The sequence below is a fragment of the Cinclus cinclus genome, chromosome 1 (genome assembly GCF_963662255.1).
Source record: "Cinclus cinclus chromosome 1, bCinCin1.1, whole genome shotgun sequence".
NCBI lineage: Eukaryota > Metazoa > Chordata > Aves > Passeriformes > Cinclidae > Cinclus > Cinclus cinclus.
In genome coordinates this window covers 109,389,642-109,413,230 of record NC_085046.1, presented here as the reverse complement: position 1 = coordinate 109,413,230, position 23,589 = coordinate 109,389,642, and the positions used below count along the sequence as shown (strand labels likewise).

Below are 23,589 nucleotides of genomic sequence, written 5' to 3'. Positions count from 1 at the left end.
TGTCTCCTCTGACAATCCTCCTCTGACCTCTCTCCAGTGCACTACACCTACCCACCTCTTTAGGCTTTCTTCTACTACCTGAAGTCCTAAGTTTCAATCTTCCCAATCTTAGCAGTCTCTATCCACAGGGACCTTATGACTACTACATAGGTAGTCCACAACCGGGAAGTAGCCAACAAAAGCTGTCTGTCAGAACTGACAGAGTCAAATGCCTCCATAGGCTGGCCCTGACATGCTGCAGCATACCACCGAAGTTCCCAGAAATAGGAGCTCCCAGGAGATTTTCCCTGAAGCTCGCTCAAGAAGCCTGAAAACCGCTGCAACTGTTCCTTCTCCGATTAGCTGCCTCTGCTGGAGATCTGCAACAAAGTGACAAAATATACTGCAAAAGAACAACAGGACTTCTGAGCTGTTGCACCACCCACAGAGGAAGCCCATGCAGCATCTGACAGTGGCTTCATTAACTCTGTTGCACAATGAAAAAGGGGAAAAAAAGGAAGAACAAAGTGTTGCCAGAAAACCACTGTGAGCCAGGCCTAGTTCAGAAGACTAGGTAGGATTCCTACTTTATCATGCTGTACCAGAACCATAATCCTCACGCAAGTCACAGCTTCTAGCCACACTCCTCCCCTGATTGATTAGAAGAGTTTCCAGCCTTTCTTATCATCCACAGCAGGGACTTCTGTTACCACAGCTGTAATGGTCACAGGACACCACCCTGCAGTTATGCCAGCATTAGTGCATTTCTGTGCCTTTTTGTAAGACCACAGAGCAGTTTCTGCTTTCACCAGCAAGGTTTACACCAGGACTAATACTGGACTCATGTCACTTTCTATCAGCTCTGCTACTCAAAATAGCAGCTTGAGTGGCTTCCCTCTAAGGCAGACCACATGTTCCTGTCTCCATTATATGTTCTCCCCCCACACCCCTTCCTTCTTTATTTAAAACTTGATTATCTCCCCAAACAGCCATATGAATGCTTGTGCCAGCATCCAGGGAGATGGGCAGCGCAGAACAGGAAAAGCAGCTTGGAGAGAACAGGATTATTCTTTCGGCTACAATATTGGTTTACAGTAACTGGAGAAGGATGGCCTCAGACTGACACAACTGGTTCCCATTTCAGACTCCTCAGAGCAAGGCCAGCATTTCACCTTTTGTCAGCTAAGGCTGCTCCCGAACCTCCGTGCCAGATGCAGCTGGCTCGCCTCAGCCGTAACCCCCTGGGCTGCTGCATCTGGCGCCAGAGGATGCAGAGGAGGGGAGAGGCGGGGGTACCACCCTGCTGAGGGAAAGCACAATTACCAAGCTTCATGGAGCCCCACACGCCCACATGCTTCTCCGCTGGAGCCTTTTGTCATGTTCCTGGCTCTCTCACGTGATTTTGATGCAATTTCCCAGTCGTTGCCTCTAAAACCGACTACAACTAAATTTATAAAACTCGAAGATGGGCTTATGAGCATACGTCTCCTTCTACCTTCCCCCAGTAATGAAAACAAAACACAAAAGGCAAAGCACAACATGCTGTTAAGACCCATCCAAATTGAATTCTAAAAGGCATGTGATGTACATCACTGAAAATGCTTAAATTATGGCAAGATTCAACCACTCAAGGAAATAATAGAAGAGTACTGCCAAGCAAAGTACTATATAAAGAACTTTACTAAGTACTACACAGTTTAAAACTATTCTTTGTATTTCATGAGAATTATGGTTTTATTTTTTCATATCAGAAATCTTTAAATCTTTAATATGTTACTAAATGTTGAGCTACCAGGCTGTAATATGACATCACTTTATTAAACAATATTTCTTCCTGATACAAACAACAGTGTGAAAGTAAATTGGTATGCTGAATTTAAAGTGATTTCTTTTTTACCACCAAAAATCCTACTCAGTTAACCCAATTAAACTGGCCCAGCAACTATGCCTCTTCCTAAAAACTGATGCATGCAACATGCTGGCCTGTTAGAGTTTACTATGCCATTCAGCCCACACACCTAAGTAATCAGTCCAAGTCAGTAAGAGAGTTCTTAATGCTTATTACAATTTCTTTGGAAATTTTTACCTGAAAATAATGCATCTATTCATTGAATGGCGATGCTGAAACCAAAGCTGAGTTATTTTAACATAGGGATTTTATCACTTTTACTTGATGGAAAGTAATTTCCAGGGTCTTGGTTACCACATAAAAGGTCTGTCATTTAAAAAATTTAACATTGCTGCTAAAAGCATTCAGCTACAGATACCTCAACTATGGTGAACTTGCTTGGACTTCATTCCTTTTCATTATTTTTGCTCTTATTTTATCTTCTGTCTGCTTTTCTTCAGTTTTTTCCTTTATCTTTCTTTTTCTTCCCAATCTTCTATTTTCCTTCCTTACTTTTTTTTCTCTCTTCTCTCCCACTGCACATTTGTCTTTCCCCTTTAATTTCTCTCTTCATTACTTATCTTCTCTCCCTTCCTCCTTCTTCTACGTTCTTTTCTGCTTGCTTTCTTACTTTTTCATTGTTTCCTCTTTCATTTTCTCTATTTATTTTCTGTCATTTTCATTCTTTGTTTCCTCTCTTCTCTTTTCATTTCTCCCTCTTTTTTACTTCATTTTCTTTTTTTCTCAGTTTTATTTTTCTTTCTTCGTTTTCACTTCTCTCTTCCTCCTCCTTTCTTTACTATTTTCCTTCTATCTTTATTCCTCTCATTTCTCTTCTCTTTACCTTATTTGTTCCTCTCTTTTTCTCCCTTGCTTTTCCTTCCTTTCTTCCTGTGGTGAGTTTGCCCAGGCTAGCAGCCAAATGCCTACCCCCCCCCTTTCCTCCCCCTCCCCAACAGGAAACAGTGAGAAGAGGGGATGAAAAACCTGTGGGTTGACAAAAACACATTGAGATCGCTTACAAGTTACAGTAAGAGACAGAACAGAGTTGACTAGATGAAAATATACTTATTGCTAATTTAAAAAGATTTGGATAGAGAGAAGTAAAGACCAAAAAAAAAAACCAAAAAAAAAAAAAAAAAAAAAACCCAGCTTTCCTCTTACAGAGTCAACCTTCCTTCTTCATTCCCAACTCATCTACCTTTCCCATGCTGAGTGGCACTGAGGAATAGGGATACACTCAGTCCACAACTGCTCCTCTCTGCTGCTGCTTCCTCCTCACAGTTTTGTCTGCTCCAGCCTGGACTCTCTGTGGACAACACCTCCATCAGGAAATAGCCAAATGTCCCAGTGCCATGTCCTGCACTGGCCGCGATGTAGATATCAGCTCTGGTGAGACCCTCCAGAGCCCACAAGGGATCCTCTGCTCTGGCTCCCCTTTTCCCCTTTTTCCCTTTCCCCCTTGTCCTTCTCCTTCCCTTGTCCTTGATCTTCCCTTCCCCTTCCTCTCGGCCTTGGTGTTCACAGCACTGTTCTACACTCTGATTTTTACCCTCCTCTTCTGCCCGAGTGCTGGTTTTGTCTTTTCTTCAATATGTTACCCCAGAGGCGCCACCATCTCAGCCACAAGGCTGTGTCTGGCCCTGCAGCCCGACACAGCTGGAGCATTATCATGAAAACCTCTTCATTCTGTCTTCTCATATTCTTTCATTTCCCTTTCCTCGCTCCTTTATCTTTCTACTTTCCCTACTTTATCTTTTGTCTTTGCTTCCTTTCTCTTCTCTCTTCCTCATTCTTCTCCCAGTGTCTTCTCCCTTTCTCTCCTGCCCTCCCCACCTTTGTCTTATAGCTTCCTGTTCTGATAAAATAAGTGTATTTCTTTTAAAACAGAAATATAAAATAATAGTACATTTTTTTATTAAGCCAGAACAATTGAAATCCCTAAATTTAATTTTACTTTTGTTAATTTCTATTCAAAACCAAAGAAAGTGTGCCATATCTTATGCCTTCTTATTCACCAAAGTTAAGGAAAATCTCCAGTTTCTTTGTTCCTTCTCTCCAGTTTTCAATTATGATGTAACTTTTAACTGAAGGAATTCGGAATTTTGAAACTAAATGTCAAATTCTAGAACAATTATGCAGAAGCCACATGTTTATTTTTAACATCCAGAATGTTGCAACCAATCCAAAAAGAGAATGCTAGGACATAAAAGAACAACCTATTTCTACACCTTCAATTCACATTCAATTGAAAAAGAAAAAATTCTAAAGTCTGTCTTATCATGTGAGAGACTAAATTAATAAAAATAATAATTTCTTTTCTTAGAGAAGACTTTTCTCATTATTCATGTACTTGAAGAGTCAATCAGAACTTGAGCATCTTTTACTCAATCACCAAAACAGGCAAAAAAATGAAACTGATGCAAAGAATAAGGAGGCTGGGAGTAAACATGAAATTAGATCTGAAGCAAGTTATTGTTTTCTAGAAATTCTTATTCCTAGAAATGAGTTGTTTAAGCATGACCATACTTTCACCCTATATAAATGTAACTACTACAACTTTGTTGACTAATACATGCTAATTAGGTGCATAAAATATTTTTGTTAAGAGCTCTTGCCTGTAAGAAAACCTGAAGATAGACAGAGTATGGGCAATCACAGTACACCCTGCACCTTTAAAAAATATAGCAATGTATGATTTATTGTATTGTGTCAAATTAAAATATTTGCATTGATGTGAGATGTTTAATTTATACTTGTAGTACATAAGGGAGTTTAGCTTGGCAAAACAGCACAGTAAAACTTATTTTCCTTCCCTCAAAGGACAAAGCAGATACTTTTATTTTTGTGTTTTAACTTACTCCAGCTGTTGCAAATTAGTCTATTAGTAGATCTCCTTATTCTTCTTTGACTTAAGGCAGCTCCTTAAGTCGGGAACTGGAAAACTTAAATTTCTATTTAACTTATAAATAGAAGTCAATCTAATTTCAATATGTCACATACAATGTTTTCGAATTATAACAAAACAAACCATCAAATATTTTCTGAAAATAAGCACTGATAACAAAAATAAAAGTTTCAAACTAGTAATTTTTGACAGCCACATCATTCCACCTGAAAGGAAGTTTGCTGAAGTCCTTATTAAAGTCTCTTTGAATAAAGGAGATGAGATACACATGCCAAAGAAACTTAAAATAACATGGAACACATTGGAAAAAAAAAAAATTCAGTTGTAGCCCAAAATTGCTTTCTATTTTTCTGTTTTCAGTAAAAATTGAAAGAGAAGTAGACTATTAAATTAATTAACAGTACCAATCATGCCATTAATTCCTGGATTGTAGCTTGGGCACAAATAATTCTGTACCAACACTAATTTATATAGTTCAGTATATCATTTGACTGAATGATATTTAGATGCAAGTTTACTATTACAAACACAGAAAGATCCATGACTGGACTGGGTTTAGTGATGCTGGCTTTGGATGAAGGGGACAGACAATAAGGAGTACAGACACACTTTGAAACTGCCAAATTTTCACTGGCCAAGGAAAAATTCCCTGATAGAAAACAAGCAGTCTTTAGCAAAACAAACTAACAAATAAAAGCAAAACAACAGCTTCCTGCTTGTCATATATACTTTAAGATAACTTCTCAAAAATCTCCTGGCTGTCACTGTAGAGGACATGTTATTTTTTTACACAATGATTTCATGTTTGATAATGCTTACCTAAAGTATTTAACACTCTAGAAAGAAAAAACTCCAGGTACATTGGTAACATCAAAAAAAAGAAAGGAAGGAATAGCAAGTATTAGGGAACATTTGCAGGAGAGAATAGTTGTCTGCATCCCACACTTATTTGCTAATTAAATATAAAAGCATGCCAGTGAATCTCTGAATGGTGTATCTCCATGGATTCTGATAGCAAATAACTGTATCTTAAGCAACCTTATTGAAACATTAATGATGCAGCAGTAGCTATGGATGCTGCAAGATCCTAAATAGGGTGACTCAGCTATGTGCACTTGTTTTTTATTTGCTGGGAGGTAGCACATACTTGAGAGAGCTACTAGAACCCATTTTCCTTCCCTCATATTACAAATACAATAAAAACCAAAGGAAATGAGGGAGAAATCAATTTGTCCTCTTTTAGCTACTCAGGGCAAACAGCAAAACAGTTCTTGAAGATCATTTGAGTTGTTTCCCATACTCAGATCTTGGAATAACTGAGCAAAGGATGTATTTGACTATAATTCTGTGATTTACAATTTATATGTACATAAAGGCATCTGCACATGTACAGTGGTGACTCTGTGTCTGTAGCTGTTATTTACGCGATGAAGCCCATAAACACAATTTCATATATGCAGTTTTTAAGTTTTTATTTATACTTTCCTTTGAGGTATACATTTTGGTCCCCAGTTCTCTTTTAATATTGTAAATATCTGTCAGCCACACAATGACTGGTTCTAGCATACAGCTATCATAAAACAGACTCGGTGACCAATGCAGAGTATATTGGGATTGCAAATAGAAGACAGCTTTCTAAACTGCTGAAAGAAAAATCAGATCTTGAATAAAACATTTTTACTTCACATGACAGTACATAAGCAAGCAAAATATGTTCAGGCATTTTTAAAATTGTTTTAAAATGACAAGGATGCACATAATTTAATTTCATAGTAATTAAGACTACCTACGAGACTGGAATAAAATGGAATTGCTATCAGCTAGCCTTATAAAGAAAAGAAATTCACGTATGTAAAAAAATTTCTGGATAGTTATACTTGATCCTTTTCATTGTCCTCAGACAGTGAAATTCTGAGGCGTTTTTTGGAGGCTTGATTCTATTAAAATGTACTACAAAATTTTAAATTACATGTGGCAGTGCATAGCCATCAATCTCTCTGAAAGAGAGCTAGTAAACTTCTCAGCTTGTGCAATATGAACAGAAAAAAAAAACCAAAACAAAACACAATCCACCAAAAAAACACCAAAAAAGGCCTCATTGATTTTTCTGTGGTTTTCCCCCTACGGCTAAGGAATGGTTTAATTACAGGTAGACTGAAACATACACACCCATATCTTTATAGAAACATAAAGACATCCGCAGCAAACTCTTCCAGAGAAATAAATTATTAATAGAAAATGATGCTTTCATAGAAAGCCTGACAATGTTTTCTTCTTTCACATTCAAGTAAAACAGATTTAAGTCTGCCAGAAATGGCTATGCTTCTGCTCTGTGAAAAATATGCTAATGATGAAAATAAGGACTTGACAATTTACTGAATACTAAGCGGAAAATCTGTAATGAATTGCCTGTGTTGTAGTGTTCAGTTTAGTCTTTTTTCTTTCCCCTCAGTTGCTATGGAATACTAGAAATAGCATAAAGAAGATTATACTATATTGTGGGATGTTGTGCATGTCCCTTAAGACAGAATGTTTAGAAATATAGACAAAAGTCAGCTGTGGGATAAATGAAATTCAAAGCAGTAATAAATAAAAGGCTTAAATACTAACTTTTCAATGCAATAGGGAAATACAGAGAACAAAACAAATGCCAAAAAAATTCAAGCCCAACAAATAAATCTCAATCAGCAAAGGCAAGTTGAAACCTACAGTAATTCATTCTACACCTGCAAGGAAAAGCAGCTTCTTAGGTTACTTGTATGGTGCAACAAAAGCTCATAAATCCATTAAACGCAGGCATGTCTTCAAGTTCTCAGCCAGACTTCAATTTTCACTGCAGGTTTTAAGCCTTCAACAGATTAAACTCTTTTCCTAAGTATATTTTACCAGAGTGTACATTCAAAAGGTGACTCCTTCTAGCTGAAGTGTCTGTATCCTTCTGTGTTTGAAATTTTTATATATACAGCTGGTCCTGACAGGCTTATGTGTTGAACTGTATTTGTCCAAATACTATCCGAAGTAAATCCAGTAGATTAGTCCTGCCTTTTCCAAGCACAAGAGAGCTGAGCAAGGTTACTGGGTACTCCACAAGATTCTTACACTTTGCCCCTAACCAGCATCAGTTATGTCTATTAGTTATATCAACTGCATATTGATACAAAGCTCTCTTCCTTCAGATTTTTATTTCAAAAACAATGGTCTATTAGTTCTGTACATTAGTGTTAATATGTGGCGCATCTTAATTTTAGGACAATGATGGAAAGAAAAACATATTCTGTCACAGTTTCCCCAGAATATTTTTGAAAATTTTGTGTCTGGACAACAATGGACAACTATTATTGGAAAGTTCTTCTTTGTCCTTGCTTCTCTTAAAGTGATGCTGGCAAAAGAGCTCTATTAAGGCAGTAGAATCAGAGAACACATTTAATCTTGAATCTTAATCCTTAACCTACCTTTCACATAGTCATGCTTATACAACTGCTGCTAGACTTCAGAAAAAAGGAAAGAAAACAGTCTGTAGACTGGAAAACTGCATCTCTTCAGTATTTTTTTTTTAATTGAAGCTAATGCACTACACTATAGGAAACACTACACGTACACAAAACAAAATAGCCACCAAACCACCCAAAACCTCCACCCCAAACAAATAAACCAACCCTAACACCTTCCCTGCTGGGAGGATGGACTGAAGATATGGTGAAAGTTTCCTGATCTAACTTCAGAGAGCATCCAATTATTTTGAATGCATTTAGGTCTCTTGGATAGCTTTATTTAATTTCTCTTTTCGAAAAAGAGACACTATTTTTAATGCAAAATTACTCTTCAAAATAGCAAAACATTGAAGAAAAAAATATCTGAGCATACAGTGTAGTTATACTGTCTCAGAGAAATATGGGAAGACAGATAGGACACAATATACTCTTTTGGTAACACCAATTTATAATGTAGAAGGTTTCTCTTTTCATCAGCCTTAACTACATTGTTGCTTTCTCAGTCTCTTTGCACAGTAGTCTACACTGAGAGAGACAACATAGGAAAAAGCCAACACAACTTAAATTCACACATTAAACATAAGAATATATTGATAAGGGAATTACTACACCATGAAAAGCAACACTGGAATTGCTAACAAATTTACATTATCTAGTCACAGATGATGTCCGCCTCATACTTCAAAATAAAACAACCTTTAAGAGAAAGTGATATCATGACAGCACAAAACTAGTAAATCTTTTAAGATCTACATTTCTATACATTATTTTTTACATCTAAGTTGTTGGACTTCAAGTTGTATTTAAAAAAATTAGTATCTTTAACATTAAATTAATGGAGGTTTTAATTTCAGAATATCAAGCTATGATACAGAGGAAGGACTTGGGTGCACTTAAACATAGAAAAATATTTTCAATATAGATCTTTAGAACTTGAAAAGTTTATCACATCACAAAACCTAACTATCATAAGTCTTCCTTATTTTTTTACCTTACAGGTAAAAAAACCCCAACTTTTAAATCATTCACATGTCCTCTTAATATTATAACTTGATATAACGTATCATAACTTGAATACTTAACAATCACTTTCACTTACCAAGAAAGCATCAACCAAACTTTAAAAAGCTTCATACAGTGCTTTACACACAGATTAGGCTTGTGTGGAAGGAGCAGAAACATAAATAGTACAAGTAAAGTAAAAACAGTTTAATGGCACCTAAGAGACAAGTATGTCACACAGACTGGATATCTGTTTTCCCAATCTTTGCAGATACATTTTGTAGAACTATTAATAGATGGAAAGCAAAAAAGGTTTATCCAGATCTTCAAAAAATATTAAAAAAAAAAATCACACAAGACTATTTCCTATAACTTACATGAAAGAAGGAACACTGTTTACCATGCATGTTTTAGCACCCAAAAACAGAGAAATATTGTACCAAATGGAAACTAAATTCATGAACACTAAATGGGCAAAAATGCATACAGAAAAGTAACAGCAACATGTTACTCTTAAAGAAAAGAGAACTGACTGTTCTAAAATTTCAGTTGACCCAAGAATGCAGGGACAAACTTCAGTATGATGATAAATCAAGGGCTAAGGACAAAAGAGGAAACCATATGAACTTTTCTAAACCACAGTTGAAGGTACCAGACATGGCAAAAAAATGGAACTGTTTTATTTTCTCATAACTGGCCCTGGAACCAAACTAAGGAAAAATGCTTGACAGGCCGCAAGTCAGAACATGAAATAAATACTGAGATGCTTACAATGTAACACTTGACAAAATTTCAGGCACACAGAATGGAGTTTCAGTCAGCAAAGGAAGGGAAAAAGGGTGAAAGCAGATCAGGGTAATTGGAGAGCATGGGGTGGATGACCCTGTATGACAAAGCAGGAAGATTCAACTTGCAGAAACTCATGGGACACAGAACTGCATATAGATGGGAACTAGTAGATAGTGCACAGGCAGCACCAATTTAATGGATGGGACACTGGGAGTGGAGGAGACAAGGACCAGGTTATATTCTTAGCTCTATATTTAGCTTTGATAAACATTACTTTGCTACCGTCTCCACTCTTTTTACATATGCTCAGTTAATACTCATATCAGTAAGAACAGTATCCTCCAGAGTATTCTGTGTCATATTCAAAAGGTACTTACAATTTAAGCTATGCCATTTATCATCTGAAACTCAAAATTAAATTCGCACCTTAATTATAAAGATAACTTTGTAAAAACCACTGACATGCAGACTGATTTTACTGGACTGTTTATTAAACTCTCTAGACAGAGACTCCACTGTTTTGTGAAGGAAAGAAGAGCAGCACTAAAAGAAATAAAAGTCTCCAGATAATTTCTAAAATACTAAAATATGGAGAAAAAAATTAGGATAATGGTGGCTTAGGCAAAAAAAAATCCCAACATTTCAGGTAGCAAAATGTCTTATATTGAAATATATCTTATATAGGTATACCCGATGGAAGACTCACCACTCACTAAAAAAATTCTTCATATTTGCAATTCCCTGAGAGGAAAACACTTGAGATTTTATTATTTTACATCTGTTCTACATCTCACTCATAACCAGTTTTCCAAATCAATACAAAGGTGAGATTACTGCTGTCCAGATAGAGACAAGCTTGGAACAGTAGGGTAATCACAATGCAGCAATATGCAACCAAGAATTCACAACACTAAACTTAGGGTTGATCACTAAGATCAATCATTGCTACCAAAAACTGAAATAATTATTACAGAAGTGACAGAGGTGTGATTACCCAAGTTACAGTTCCAGTGCTGGAATGCAATATAGAAAAACCCACTGATTTTTACCAGGTTAAACGACACCACACATAACAATGCTGGGAATTGCCTAGGCAAGAAGGAGCAAGCCTGAGATTTTCAGCTGGCAAATTGCTGCTATCAGAACTGCCTACCAAATTAGGTGGTCTGTTGTTACACTGAAAAGAACAGCATTTCAAAGACATGTCTGAAGAGAATTTATGCAGAAAGACAGGTTGTACTCAAGTTTGTTTCTTTCACTGCTTTACAGCCAAAAGCCACATCTGTAGAAGCATGAAAATCAACCTAATAATGCCAGGCAAAAGAATCTGAATAGCTTTCTCCCTCTTTTTCCATCATGGCTTCTTTTCAGTCCATTGCAGGGAATAACTACCTTCAGACAAAACAATACACTCCCTTCAGCTGAAGAGGCTCCCAAATAAATTCTATCAGACATATGCAACCACAGAAGCCTCCTAACTGTCTCTGCTCTTCCGCTGGCAACCACAGCCTTAAGACAAAAATTGTGGTTCTTTCAATTAAATTTTTAAGTGGTTTTGGTAATTGCAGGGCATTTGTTTTTTTTTTCTTTTTTAAGTGAAAGATAAAAACTGTGACTTAATAATTGTGAATTACAATGACATCTTGGAATTACTTTACAGAGAAAGAAAGTAAAAAATTCTGTCTATATGTACACAATAAAACAAGGAACCTGAAAATGATAAACAACAGAAGACAGTTGCCAGCTCATTTAGCCTATTTACAGAAACAGCAGCATTCAGAAGGGATTTTTTTTTAAGTCAACAGCTCTAAGGATGAAGTATGCAAAGGCTTAAAGAGACACTGTCAAAAAGATCAAAGGATTCACAAGTGACGGTAACATTTTCAGGAGTCCCCTCTAACTTCAAAGCTAAAGACAGACCCTGCACAGATCATGTGTTTTATTCCATTGATGACTCCACTCTGCAGTTCAAAGTGGGTTTAATTCTAGCTAACCTACTAGTTTCATATTTCTTTACAAAGACTGTAAATCTAGTAAGTGTGTCTTTGAAATTTATTAGGGTCATACTTTGGGCTGTTTTCCTATGCTCAGAAGACTTAATATGGTATGATATCATTCATGATAAATATTATCAACACTGTGGAGTGCAGAAGAAACAGCACTATTGCCAGTGCCAGTGGCAAGCATCTCTTAAGTCTCCTGAAAGATTATTGTCACAACAATAAATCAATAAACAGCTTAGTCTTGCAAAGCAAAAGAGAGAGTAATGCAGAGAAGAAAACGGAGGAAGAGGAGGAGATACAGCTGATTCTCTGATTCCCACAGTTGAAATTAAGATCAACAAAAACATCAAGAGAAGGAAGTTTAAGATTCCTACTGGAAAATGGAAAACAGTGAGACAAAGCAACTTTTATAATCTCTTCTATGAAATACCTGAACAGAATAAGGTCATGGTCAAATTAGTTGACCATACAGAAGTCAGTTACTCAAGCTGAATGGCAAAAACACTATGAAATTATCCCATTCCAGCATTCACAGTCCTGAGTCTAGTGGAGGAGGAAAGCAAATAGCTATCATAGATGTGGGCTAAAGTTGTACTCTGAGAAATTAAGCAGCTTGTCCCATTTTGAAAGTTTATTGGCTTTTAACTTATACTGAGAATCTCTGGCTTTAATTTTATCCAGACAAGTCAGTTTCCCAGCCTCACCATGAAAAGGAGAAAGGGAACTACAAAAAGCCAAGACTTAATCTAGGGTTATTAGCATCAAGCATGTATCAGAGTTTGGCTGGATATTCTCCCCTTGGACTCAAACAATGTATATGGCCCAAGAACTGAAACTCTTCTGGAAAAATTCATAGAAAAACAGGGATCAAGGGATATACTAGTTCATTCCCCTAATTCAAGGCAGGATCAACCAAATCCATGCACTTCCTGACAGACACATGGCCACACTGGGTTGTGGTGAGACCTACCAACCTTTAATATCTCTTCCATAGCTTGTGACAAGAATTAACGATTCCTGCCTAAAAAATCCAAACTTTGTACTGTCTAATTGGCATAATCTCATTCTACAATTTAAAGGCCTTATTACTTGCTCTGTCCATAACAGACATTCAGGATAACTTACTCCTTCACTCTTGTCCTATCTTTTGTGTAGCTGAACATTTACTATGCCTATATTCAATCTTTCCTTCCTTAATCCAAACAACTAATTCATACCAGCTCTGTCTTATTTTTATCTCCCTGATAATTTTAGTGGTCTTCAATTGGTCCTGTTCCTCACAAAGGTGAAGTGCTCCAAACAGAATGGAGCAGACAGGTTACTTCTGTTGGTTCTATGGCAATTTCCAGGTAATGACAAAAGAGGACAAAACCAGGAGAAAAGAAATACAGGAACAGAAAAGCATCCGGAACTGTACTAGGTTGACTTGAACCTGTAAAGAAGAAGCAGATAAAACACTGAGCATTCATGAAAGGATGACTGTTCATTTTTACACAAACAAGGGAGAACACAAAAAGATGAAAAGGGTTTCAGGAAATTAAACTTCACCCACACAACATGCACAAAGAAATTTCTGTAAGCACACCAGCGGAAAGGAAACAACTTGCTCTTCCAAGAAGGGGTTGGCACTGAGTACTTACACTCAAAGCACAGGGGTTCTAATGCCTAATCAGAAATGTGTGTATGATTGGACAGCTACTAAAACCAACACCAGGAACAAACATGGGAAAATTTATTAGATTAATAATTAAATAAATTAGTTATTCTCACATCAGCTAAATGTGCTGAAATTCACCATAGGTAATTAAAGCTGACTGGATCAGCCTCAGAATTATCAATAGCAATTTTTGAGCATTTGTAAAGGATATCAGTGATTCCAAAAGAATGGAAAACACTCAGTGATTAGCCTTCAAAAAAAATGAAAAAAATACAGGTCCAAAGAAGTAGAGATGCTGCAACTGAATTTCAATTCCCCCAAAATATGAAATAAAATTATTTGGAAATATTAGCATATAAGAAGTTGAATAATACATAGGCTTTCAAGAACAAATTACTTAAAATATAACAAAAGATTCTTTGGGACATAGCAGCAGATGCTGTTGCTAGAAAAGCAGCAGTAGGTACCATATAGCCCAACTTAATAAGTTTTTGGCCACTGTTTCTCACGGACTTCCACCAGCAAAGAGAAATACAATGCTACAAAAAGAAATTAAGTTCTACTAAGCAGACAACACTAAAGCTTGGAAATGCTGCGTGCATGTTGGATGACAAGAGTACATTGTTAAAGCAATTTTACTGAATTTGAGAAACAGTCTGCAGAAAACCTAAATACAATTCAGTAAGGGAAATTTTAGAGCTTAACAAGAATAAGCAACAAAAGAAATGCAAGATGGAGAACGACAAGTGAGGCAGTGGCACAGGGAAAAAGGAGCACTGAGGCGAGAGTGGATCATACTCTGACTATGTCTCAATAGCAGAATCAGCAAAAGCTCAAGCTAAGGTGTACAGACAGCAGGTGGTGAGCCTGGAAACCTACAGCAGGGCAGGGAAATCATTTTCAGGACAGAAAATCCAGAATACTGTACTCTGAAGAGAGCTGCTGTCTGTTTTCTTTGTAAAGATATTTCAGCGTCCAGGTCTGTTGTCCTGTTCACCATCAGCACAAATATGAATGTTAAGTAAATACTTCTTCCTCCCTGCCACCACCCACAGAAGAACACCATACATTTTCTATGTCCCTGAAAGGTTTGCTTTAAAAGTTTTTACACCTTCTAGGTGGCAGAAGAACTGCCTGCCTGCCGACCATTTTACAACCAACCAACATAACAAGAAAGATATTTAAGAAACAATAATATGTTGTTTCTTCTCCAAGATGTGAAAAATGAGCTAGGTGTATAACCTCTCACAGGGTATATCAGTAAAGTTTTTTGGTTTATTTTCTAACATATATCTGCTTTGTAAATTTGGAAGTTAATCCTTTTGTATTTAATTATATGAGTAATACAAAAATGAATGTGCAACTTGATGCCTTTATGGTAAAAAAAAAAAGTAAAAGAGGCTGAATAGTCTGACAGTAGGTTTTTTTAAGATTACACATAATGACAATGAGATGGCTGAAAATCATACATTATTCTTTCAGATTTACTATCATAGCAAAAAGCTTTAGATTAATTAATGCTACAATATATATGAAAAATGACTAAGACAATTAACCTCATTCATCTACAAATGGAAGAGTAGAGAGGGGAGTTTTTAGGAACTTAATGTAGAATCGCCTAGGTTCTACTGACAATGATAATCAGTAAAAAGGAATAAGTAAAGTGTATTAGAGTAGTAACATAATCCTGGCACAAGTTCAGACTTGGAAGAATACACAAATAGATACAGAATAAAATATGCTAGTGCCATTCTGCTGCTTACGGCCAGATGACTGCACATCATAAATTTACATCCCTTGCTCATCTTAGCTGGCTGCAGCAGAGAGACCAGGAAGGACTATCTTTAGTAAAAGCAAAGGCATCAAGTGGCAGGAAGGTACTGAAAGAAATTGCAGAGCTGGATGAAGCAAACATGAGATTCGAAATTCAAGTACTGTGAAAACCAAACATTACTGACATACTGAGGCCCAATCAACAAATCTGTGTATGAAGTCAAACCCCTTATTGCCTCCTATTATGAGTTAGGCACTCGGGTAACTCTTAAAAGTTTGTCCCTAATCAATATTAAAATGCAGCAAAAATACAACTTCTACATGAAATCAGAAGTTAAGTGAAAATCCAAATATTTAGAAATCAATACAGAATCAGCTTTTTCTCATTTTACTACTGCAGAACTCAAAATGCATAGGCTAAGGAGTTTAGGATGAAAATATTTCAAGTGTAAAGAACATTGAATTTTATCCCTCTAAGTTTTCTAGAACTCATGAGCAAGTACAGCATCCTGCAATCTACTACACTGTCACATATACCTGCACATACTATGAATAAAAATCAGAAGAATCTGAATATCTTTCCTATTTCTCTGCAATTCTCAGTTCCTTAGTAACTGAAGAAATGAAAGAGCATCTTATTTGGAACCTGTTTAAAGGAATCTTTATCTTACGATCCATTCTGCAGCAATTAAAAAGGGCTTTGACTTTTTCTATATTCAAAATATAAAACACTGCCTTTATTCCTTTCCATAGGTTTTCCACTCAAAATTTTATTCATGCACTGACCATGAAAACAAGAATTTTTTAAAATTACAAAGAAATGCTATTAGCAGGCATTAGAGCCCCTCGCAGGCAATTCTCATATCACAAGACATAAGAAGAAAGCAATTCATTCACTGCTGTGAGAAACAGTATCTGAATAGAACAGATTTTCAAACCTGCGTTTTCTTGCAATTTTGTTGTTTCTGTACGCAAATCATTGTGGTATAACACATTTGGACATTCATTTTCAAAAGTTTCCATGCCCTCGCTTCCTTGGAATCATTGCCAAATATACTCAAAGCAATTTCTCGACAGGAACTAAAGCACTTTAAATCTGCAAAAGGTGGCAAAACCAATTTCACTTTCCATACCATCTCTTTTGCAAGTTTATCAAAATATAGCTACTATGAGCATGTTATGAGGCTGCCGATAAAGAGGTGCATGGTTATGCTGTGCAAACAATCACACAGATTGTGTACTGTTCTATTTTCTAGGAACAACAGTGAATTCAGTAAAAATATGTCCCATGGTTACTTCTGGTTTACCTTTACATGGAGTTTGAAGTTCTCTTGTTCTGAACCTTAGGTTCCATACTGGAAGAACATAATTAAAATAAAAGCACATGTCTCCCTGTGCTTTGAGAGAGCAAGAAGTATTAATTTATTAAACCATAGAATGTTACTGTAATATTTGAAGAAGAGGCAATTGCATCTTGTAGGAGACTCCCCTCAGCCAACCAGTTTTTCCTTATTTTCATTTCCTGCCCAAGTTTCCACTGGAATGTCACTAGAGGACCTAGCAAGTACACAGTCACCTTTGAGAAAAAAAACAAAACTGCATGTACATCTGAACCAGGCAGCAGTGGAAGACAACTGATCGATTTCCACATTCTCTGAATAACACATCTATCCTCTAAAAGGGTAATTGTTATCACTTGAATCTACACCCAAAGTATGCTGTTATCAAGCAAGTTTGAGTCACTGTATCAGTTATTGTATCCACACTCCGAAGACACAGACTAGCTCCCAGTGTTCAAACCTCCCTTTCCTTCCATTCCCAGTTCTTTATCAGCACAATCTCTTGTTATCACAAGCAACACCAGCAAGTCCTGACAGCAATTTAAGTTCCAGACCATAAATCTAAGTGAGAAGTGCACCAAGCCTCATCTTGCACTTTCTCCATTCTCACAGTGGCAGAGGTAACCCCGTTGATGAGCTTCAGTCCTTAAGCAAAAATGAAATGCAGCACTAGGCTGTCTGAGCAAATGATACTGTCTTTCTAAAGACTAGGGGCACTGGACTGGAGCTGGACCACAGACTCCTTTGGTAAGATACAAAGTTAAGACAGTCACTAACCCTTTTAAAAGCCTTGAACTAACAATCAAAACCCATCAACTGTATTTCCCACTTTGACACTGGAAATCAATTAAGCCAGCACTTGAAGTTTTGTAAAGATTATACAACATCCCTAGATCATTTTCACAGAGATAGCAGAAATATAGAACATATAAACACTGACCTTGTTTCTTTTAACCCTTCTTTCTGAATGACTTCCAGTATTTGTTTTGCAGTCATTGGCGAATTGGGATACCTTTCCAATGCCTAAAAAGAAATAATAAATGTAAGTGACAAGACACAGCTGTCCTGTGAATCTGAAAGGTTATGTGATCATGCAGGTTTTTATGCAGTCATTTGTAAAAGGCAGGGAATGACAGTATTGAGACTGAAGTCCTCTGTCTGCTGGAAGGCCAGCTACAACCCAGAAAACTACAGCAAGAAAAAGATTTACTTGCTGCTTTTGTACATCATCTGCTACATCTGCCTGGGAAAACTCTTACCAGGTTACAAATAAAAGAGTTGGAATATGCAATGGTTTTATGACACAGCAACAGATTTTCTTTCGGGCATGAGGGGAAATACATAAAACACAAGAGCCAAAGGAAAAAAAAAAAAAAAACAAAAAAACCCCAAACCCACTAGCACTTTCTTTGATTTTTATTACTTTAGAATTCTTTGAGGTCATTTGACTATTCTACACTTAGCTTTGCCATGACCTCAGAAAAAAACTGGCTAAAACCTTCTGTTTGTAGACCAGGAGCTACTATAAGAATCGACAGTATAAGAATCGACACTATAAGAATCGACACAGTGGGGTTTCAATTTTAAAATGTCTTTTTATTCTAAAAACAATGAAAAATAAAGCAGTCAGAACAGTCACAGCACACAAGATGCTACATGACAGAGTGCAGTATATTTTTCCAGTTCAACTCAGTTTTCCACTCCTTTGCCTTTTCCAATTGAGCTCAAAGTAACTCAGTCCTCTTCACAGATAGAACCATCTTGCAAGATTTTTTCTGATTTTCCACTTCCTTTTTGTCCCCATCAGTTTTATGCCACTCTTTTGCTTGTGTAAAATGCTAGACTGACAGCCCTGTAGAAATGAAACCCTTCAATCAGCAGGAAAAGGTGAGGCACAGGCCACAGCAATCAAGCTTCCCAGACCACCTTGCCAGCATATCTCAGCCAGAACTTGCATTTCTACCCTCTGTAACTATGAAATCAGTTTGGTCTAATTCCTGAGCTTCTCTGTAGTAGTTACCAAATTATGGCAATTGTGAAAGCAGCTACTACTATGTGGATACCTGCTCACTAGGAACTAGAGACACCACCACATCATATCACACAAATCCAACTGTGAAAGGTGCTGGCCAGGGCTGTAATTCAGCAGCTCACCTAAAGCCAGAGTGCCTACTCACTACAGCTTGACCAGCTCAGCCCTTTGCTGCCATTTTACTGCTCTGATTTCCTTCCTGTTCTCTTTCACAGCCACAACACAGTTTACCAAATCCTTCAATTCTTTGTTACAGATGTGCTTTGTATCCTTCATCTTTCAGCTCCACAAAGGAAAAGGTATAGGGGAAAGTTGCACGAGAAAGGTCAGTGAGCTGAACTGCGCTTGTCTCATGTACATCAATAGGCAAGATTCAAAACGGACCCATCAGGAAAGGAAAACCAAAAGGTGATTTAAAAGGAGAAAGAAGAGAAGGTTGGAAAGAGTAAAAGTACAGCAATGAGTAAGGACAGAAGAAACTGCACAGGGCTGGGAAAAGGGCCATTGCACATAAGGAAGAGAAATTATATGATGCATTAGTGACAGAACAACAATGACACAGTGGAAAAATGACAATGCGTATAAAGATTAAGACTAGGATGAGAAAAGATTAATGGTGTGAAGAGACAAAAATGGAAACTTTAACCTTCAGAAAGAAGAAAAAGTACAAGGTAAAATGAGAATACACCAAAATAAAGGGAAAAGAGAACCAAACTGGGAACATTCCAGAGGGCAAACTGGAAAGGACGGGAGAGGATACTACACTGTACTGGACACAGCTATGAAGGAAACTGTGCACTTGAAAGTGGGGTTACTCACTGTGGAGGATTCCCTGTTTCTCTTCCTGAGTACAGGCCCCTCAGCACACCTGGGCAGCTCCTCCCTGCAATTGAGAAAATTTGGGTAGCCCTGTCCCCTTCTCTACGACATCACATCCTACTCTATAAAGTCAGTAAAAGTGCCAAGTATTACCATGAGAGTTTGACAATAATGGGAAAGAAACAATAACGCTAAGCAAACATCAGAAGTCACCCTGTCCTGGACAATGAGAGAAGGGAGAACAGTTTGTGCTGAGGAAGCTGCACTGAACTGGCTGTGGAAACAATGGCCAGGCATACGGATATGGAAGATCATCTTCACCATACAACAATGAAACCAACAAGTAGGATGCATAACACCACTACAGAAAGTTTAATGAAACCCACAGGGCAGATTTCAAATACCACAGTATGAAGTGAACATATTCAGGGTATCATGACAAAGTGAAATGCAGACTGTTAGACAGAGCTGAAACTGCTGGAGTAAATAATTGTCCATTGTGTGGATTTGCATGACACTGGACATGTAGTGTGGGCTGCAGCTCATAAACCCCACAAATTTAGTTCTGTTCATCTAACCCTTTAAATCTTGTTATTTAAAGAACTGTTCATTCCCTAACTGAAAAGCATAAATTCTCCAATTTAAACACTGCTTAAGCTGAGAATCCTGTTATTATGTACATGATTAAATTTTCATCATAACAAAGATTAATTAGCAGAAAACCTTAGCAAGGATGGGCTTTTTCTGCCCCTCCCACCATACTGTCCATCCTCATCATTGCTCCCCCCCTCCCCCCAGTTTTAGCCTAACAATTTATCACAATAATAAAAATAATTACTTGTAAAAACCTTTCAATGATAATATAATTTTCTTCCCTCAGTTATGGAAAACATCACCGGAGTATTATTTAAGATTCTGTGAGCTAATGAATACATTGAACTGTTAATTACACTAGTATCTCTTGCCTCTGTATCTCACCACTAACACTGCAAAAAGCCTGCAATTCCTTTTGCATTTCTGAGACTTTTAAAAATAACATTATAAATTCAAACTGAATAACTAACTGTGCCTTAAGGCAAACAACATACTAAAATGCAAAAGGAATAGTTAAGTCATAGGCTTCTTGGTCAGACATAGTAATGTGCATCAGGGGAGGAAGCCCTAATTTGTTTTAAATATCTTTTTTCTTCCTCCCACTCCATCCACCAACACTCATATCATGTATGGGCAGTGACTAATAATGCTGAAATTAAAGCATGCCAAAGTACTGTCGTGAAGAACATGACTGCTTTAATATATTTCGTTAAGAAGGACAATGTCATAAGAATGGTTTGCACTGACTGCAACCTCTATCAAAGAGGATCAGATATGCTCTATTTATTCCTGCCATTCAACCACAGCCTTAAAAAGGGACAGCCGCTAAATAATTGGGACAAATAATGTGAAACCCATCAGGACAATTGTAAAGAGAACAGAAGTAGTCACTGCACAGACAACATTCTTGGTGTTCATTCAAACCCGGGTTAACAGCTCAAGGAAAAGAAGGCTCTGATCATACCAAGCACAGTGGAAATCCAACCTCCCAACAAACAGCCTGACAACTTGTAGTATTTGTATCACCTACAGGTATCAACTCACAACTTCAGAGATATTAAACCCTCACACAGATGCCATAAACACATGCATTCCCAGTTTCACTGGAAAAGTCATGTCAGTTATATGGGACAAGAAGAAATACAAATTCCTTTTCTCACCATGGCATCTATCATCATCTGTGTGTTGACAACTGCTTGAAAAATATCAGTTGCCACACCAGGGAAAAACACTTTCCAGTGAACTGTTAGTAGGAAGACTCTAGTGCACAGTGAAGACTTTCAGCTTTGCATAAGAGAAAAATTCTGAATGCCCAGCTTACCTACAAAATCAGAGGAGGACTTCTCTATAATTGATGTAATTATTAGTTTAATTTATATATAAAGATGCTTGTGACTACCTGAATCAGATCTGCTCAATCATTTGCATTTTAGACACTGAAGAGAATACAACAGAGGGACAAAGTAAAGAAAGGCAAACCAGAGATTTGGCCTTCTTGCCACCCATAAACATTCCTGCAGAAAGTGGGAAGTTTTGCCTGCAGCTATCAGTTATCACACTGACAGAAAATAATTGTTCTAAACAAGAACCAAGTGTGTTCTGATACTGCATTGTGGTCCAAAAGCAGCAGGCAGATCAGCCTGGTGGGGTTAATGCTGCTGATTGTGTGACCAGTCTGAAACCAGCCAGAGCTTCTTCCACTTCTGGATGCTGCTGGCAGGGATCTGAAGGTCAGGTAGCTGAAAAAATTCAGGATCATTTTATCGTAATAGGCTGAGCCACTAGTCATAAACTGAAGCAATTCTCCTTAGAACATTATTTTAAAAAACTGAGGAGGAGGAGAAAGAGGAACAGCACAATTATTCCCAGTGCTCCTACTCATCAGCTAAAAGACAAGTCAGGCTGAACTACACAATGGACAATCTTCAATGCCCAAAGACAGCAGGGTGAATAAAAGAACAAAAAAAAGCAACCAAACAAACAAGCAATCACAGCCACCAAACAAAACCCACCAAAACCTTTCTTTCTCCTAAGCAGAAAATATGAATTATTTTCTAGCCACCCATTACTAAATTAATGACTTGAAAGATGGAGTACCAAACAGGGTACAAGAAATAACAGTATCCTGGAAAAAATCCAGCATTGTCTTCTACAGCTGCTTATGTGAGGTTAACAGGAGGACTGACTTCTATTGTGGGAAATGCCCCACTCAAATCTTTTGTGTTCATTTCTGATTAACAGCTTCAGACATTGGGGAATTATCAGCGGCTTGGTAAAAGTTCAAAGCCCTTTGTGTGAAGAAAGAGGGGTAAGTGGTTTGGAGAGGAGGGGAGGGTACAGAGAGGGGAAAGAAAGGAAGTGCATAGAGGTGGATGAAGAGGCAAAAACAGCAAGGAGGGGTATACAATACATGAAAAAGAGAGATGAATATAAGGGTATGTACATTATGGCCTATTATAACACAAGTTCTCAAATTCACAGAACTTTTGCTGATAGTGATCAAGAGAAAGATAAAGAGTGGTTTCCAGGTACTAAAATATTAAAAGAACTTGAAACAGGAGTAATAATTTTCCTGTTAGGACTTTTGTCTTTCAGCAGTTGAAATTACAAGGAAATAATAAGATCTAAGTAGAAGGAGGTACATTCCATAAGACATGTCACTCTCAGCATTCTCCACACTATGAATTTGTTCTTGTAATCCACTTGACACTACAGATAAGCAAGAGAAGAAACACCAAGCAAGGAAAGGGACAAATATGTCACATGAATAACAAAGGAGCACATTAAAAACACCATAATATGATGAAATACATTAAGTTTCAGCATCAGTTTTGTCTATACTTGCTCGTCCACATCTTTTTCTATGTTCAGAGGTAATGTTACTAACCAATGGAACTCAAATGGTTTAAAGCACACTCATAAAGTAATTTTCCCCAGCTCTCTTTGGGTGAAAAACATTTTACCGTTCCTTTAGCATGAACTATAGAGAACAACTGTGCGAGTGTGTCCCACAAGAGAATTTCTATTACAGAATTTGCAAGTTGGTCTGAAATCATCTAGCTTTGCTAACCTGCCAGATACATAAGGCATTATCATCATCTCCTAAAGTACTGAATGAAAGAAAAGAGCAAGAAAGAAGCTGAATAGTTTCTTTGTTCATGCCATTGCTTTAACCAGATCAGTTGAGGCTTGTTCTAAGATGTCAAACTTTTATTTTCTTTCCAAAATTTGTTTATAATGTCATATTTCAAATGGATATAAAGGCAGCTTTGGAAATTCCAGATAAACTGTACTCTGGACATTTTGAATTCAAA

General features: G+C 37.2%; 1 protein-coding gene across 1 annotated transcript in view; it reads right to left on the bottom strand.

Annotated features, from left to right (window-relative positions):
• Positions 1 to 23,589, bottom strand: part of ASXL3 (ASXL transcriptional regulator 3) — a 121,879-nt gene that overhangs the window by 78,309 nt on the left and 19,981 nt on the right. The window contains exon 4 of the mRNA XM_062513457.1: positions 17,771 to 17,853. Within this exon, the coding sequence (XP_062369441.1) occupies positions 17,771 to 17,853 (83 nt within the window). The remainder of the gene's footprint in view (positions 1 to 17,770; positions 17,854 to 23,589) is intronic.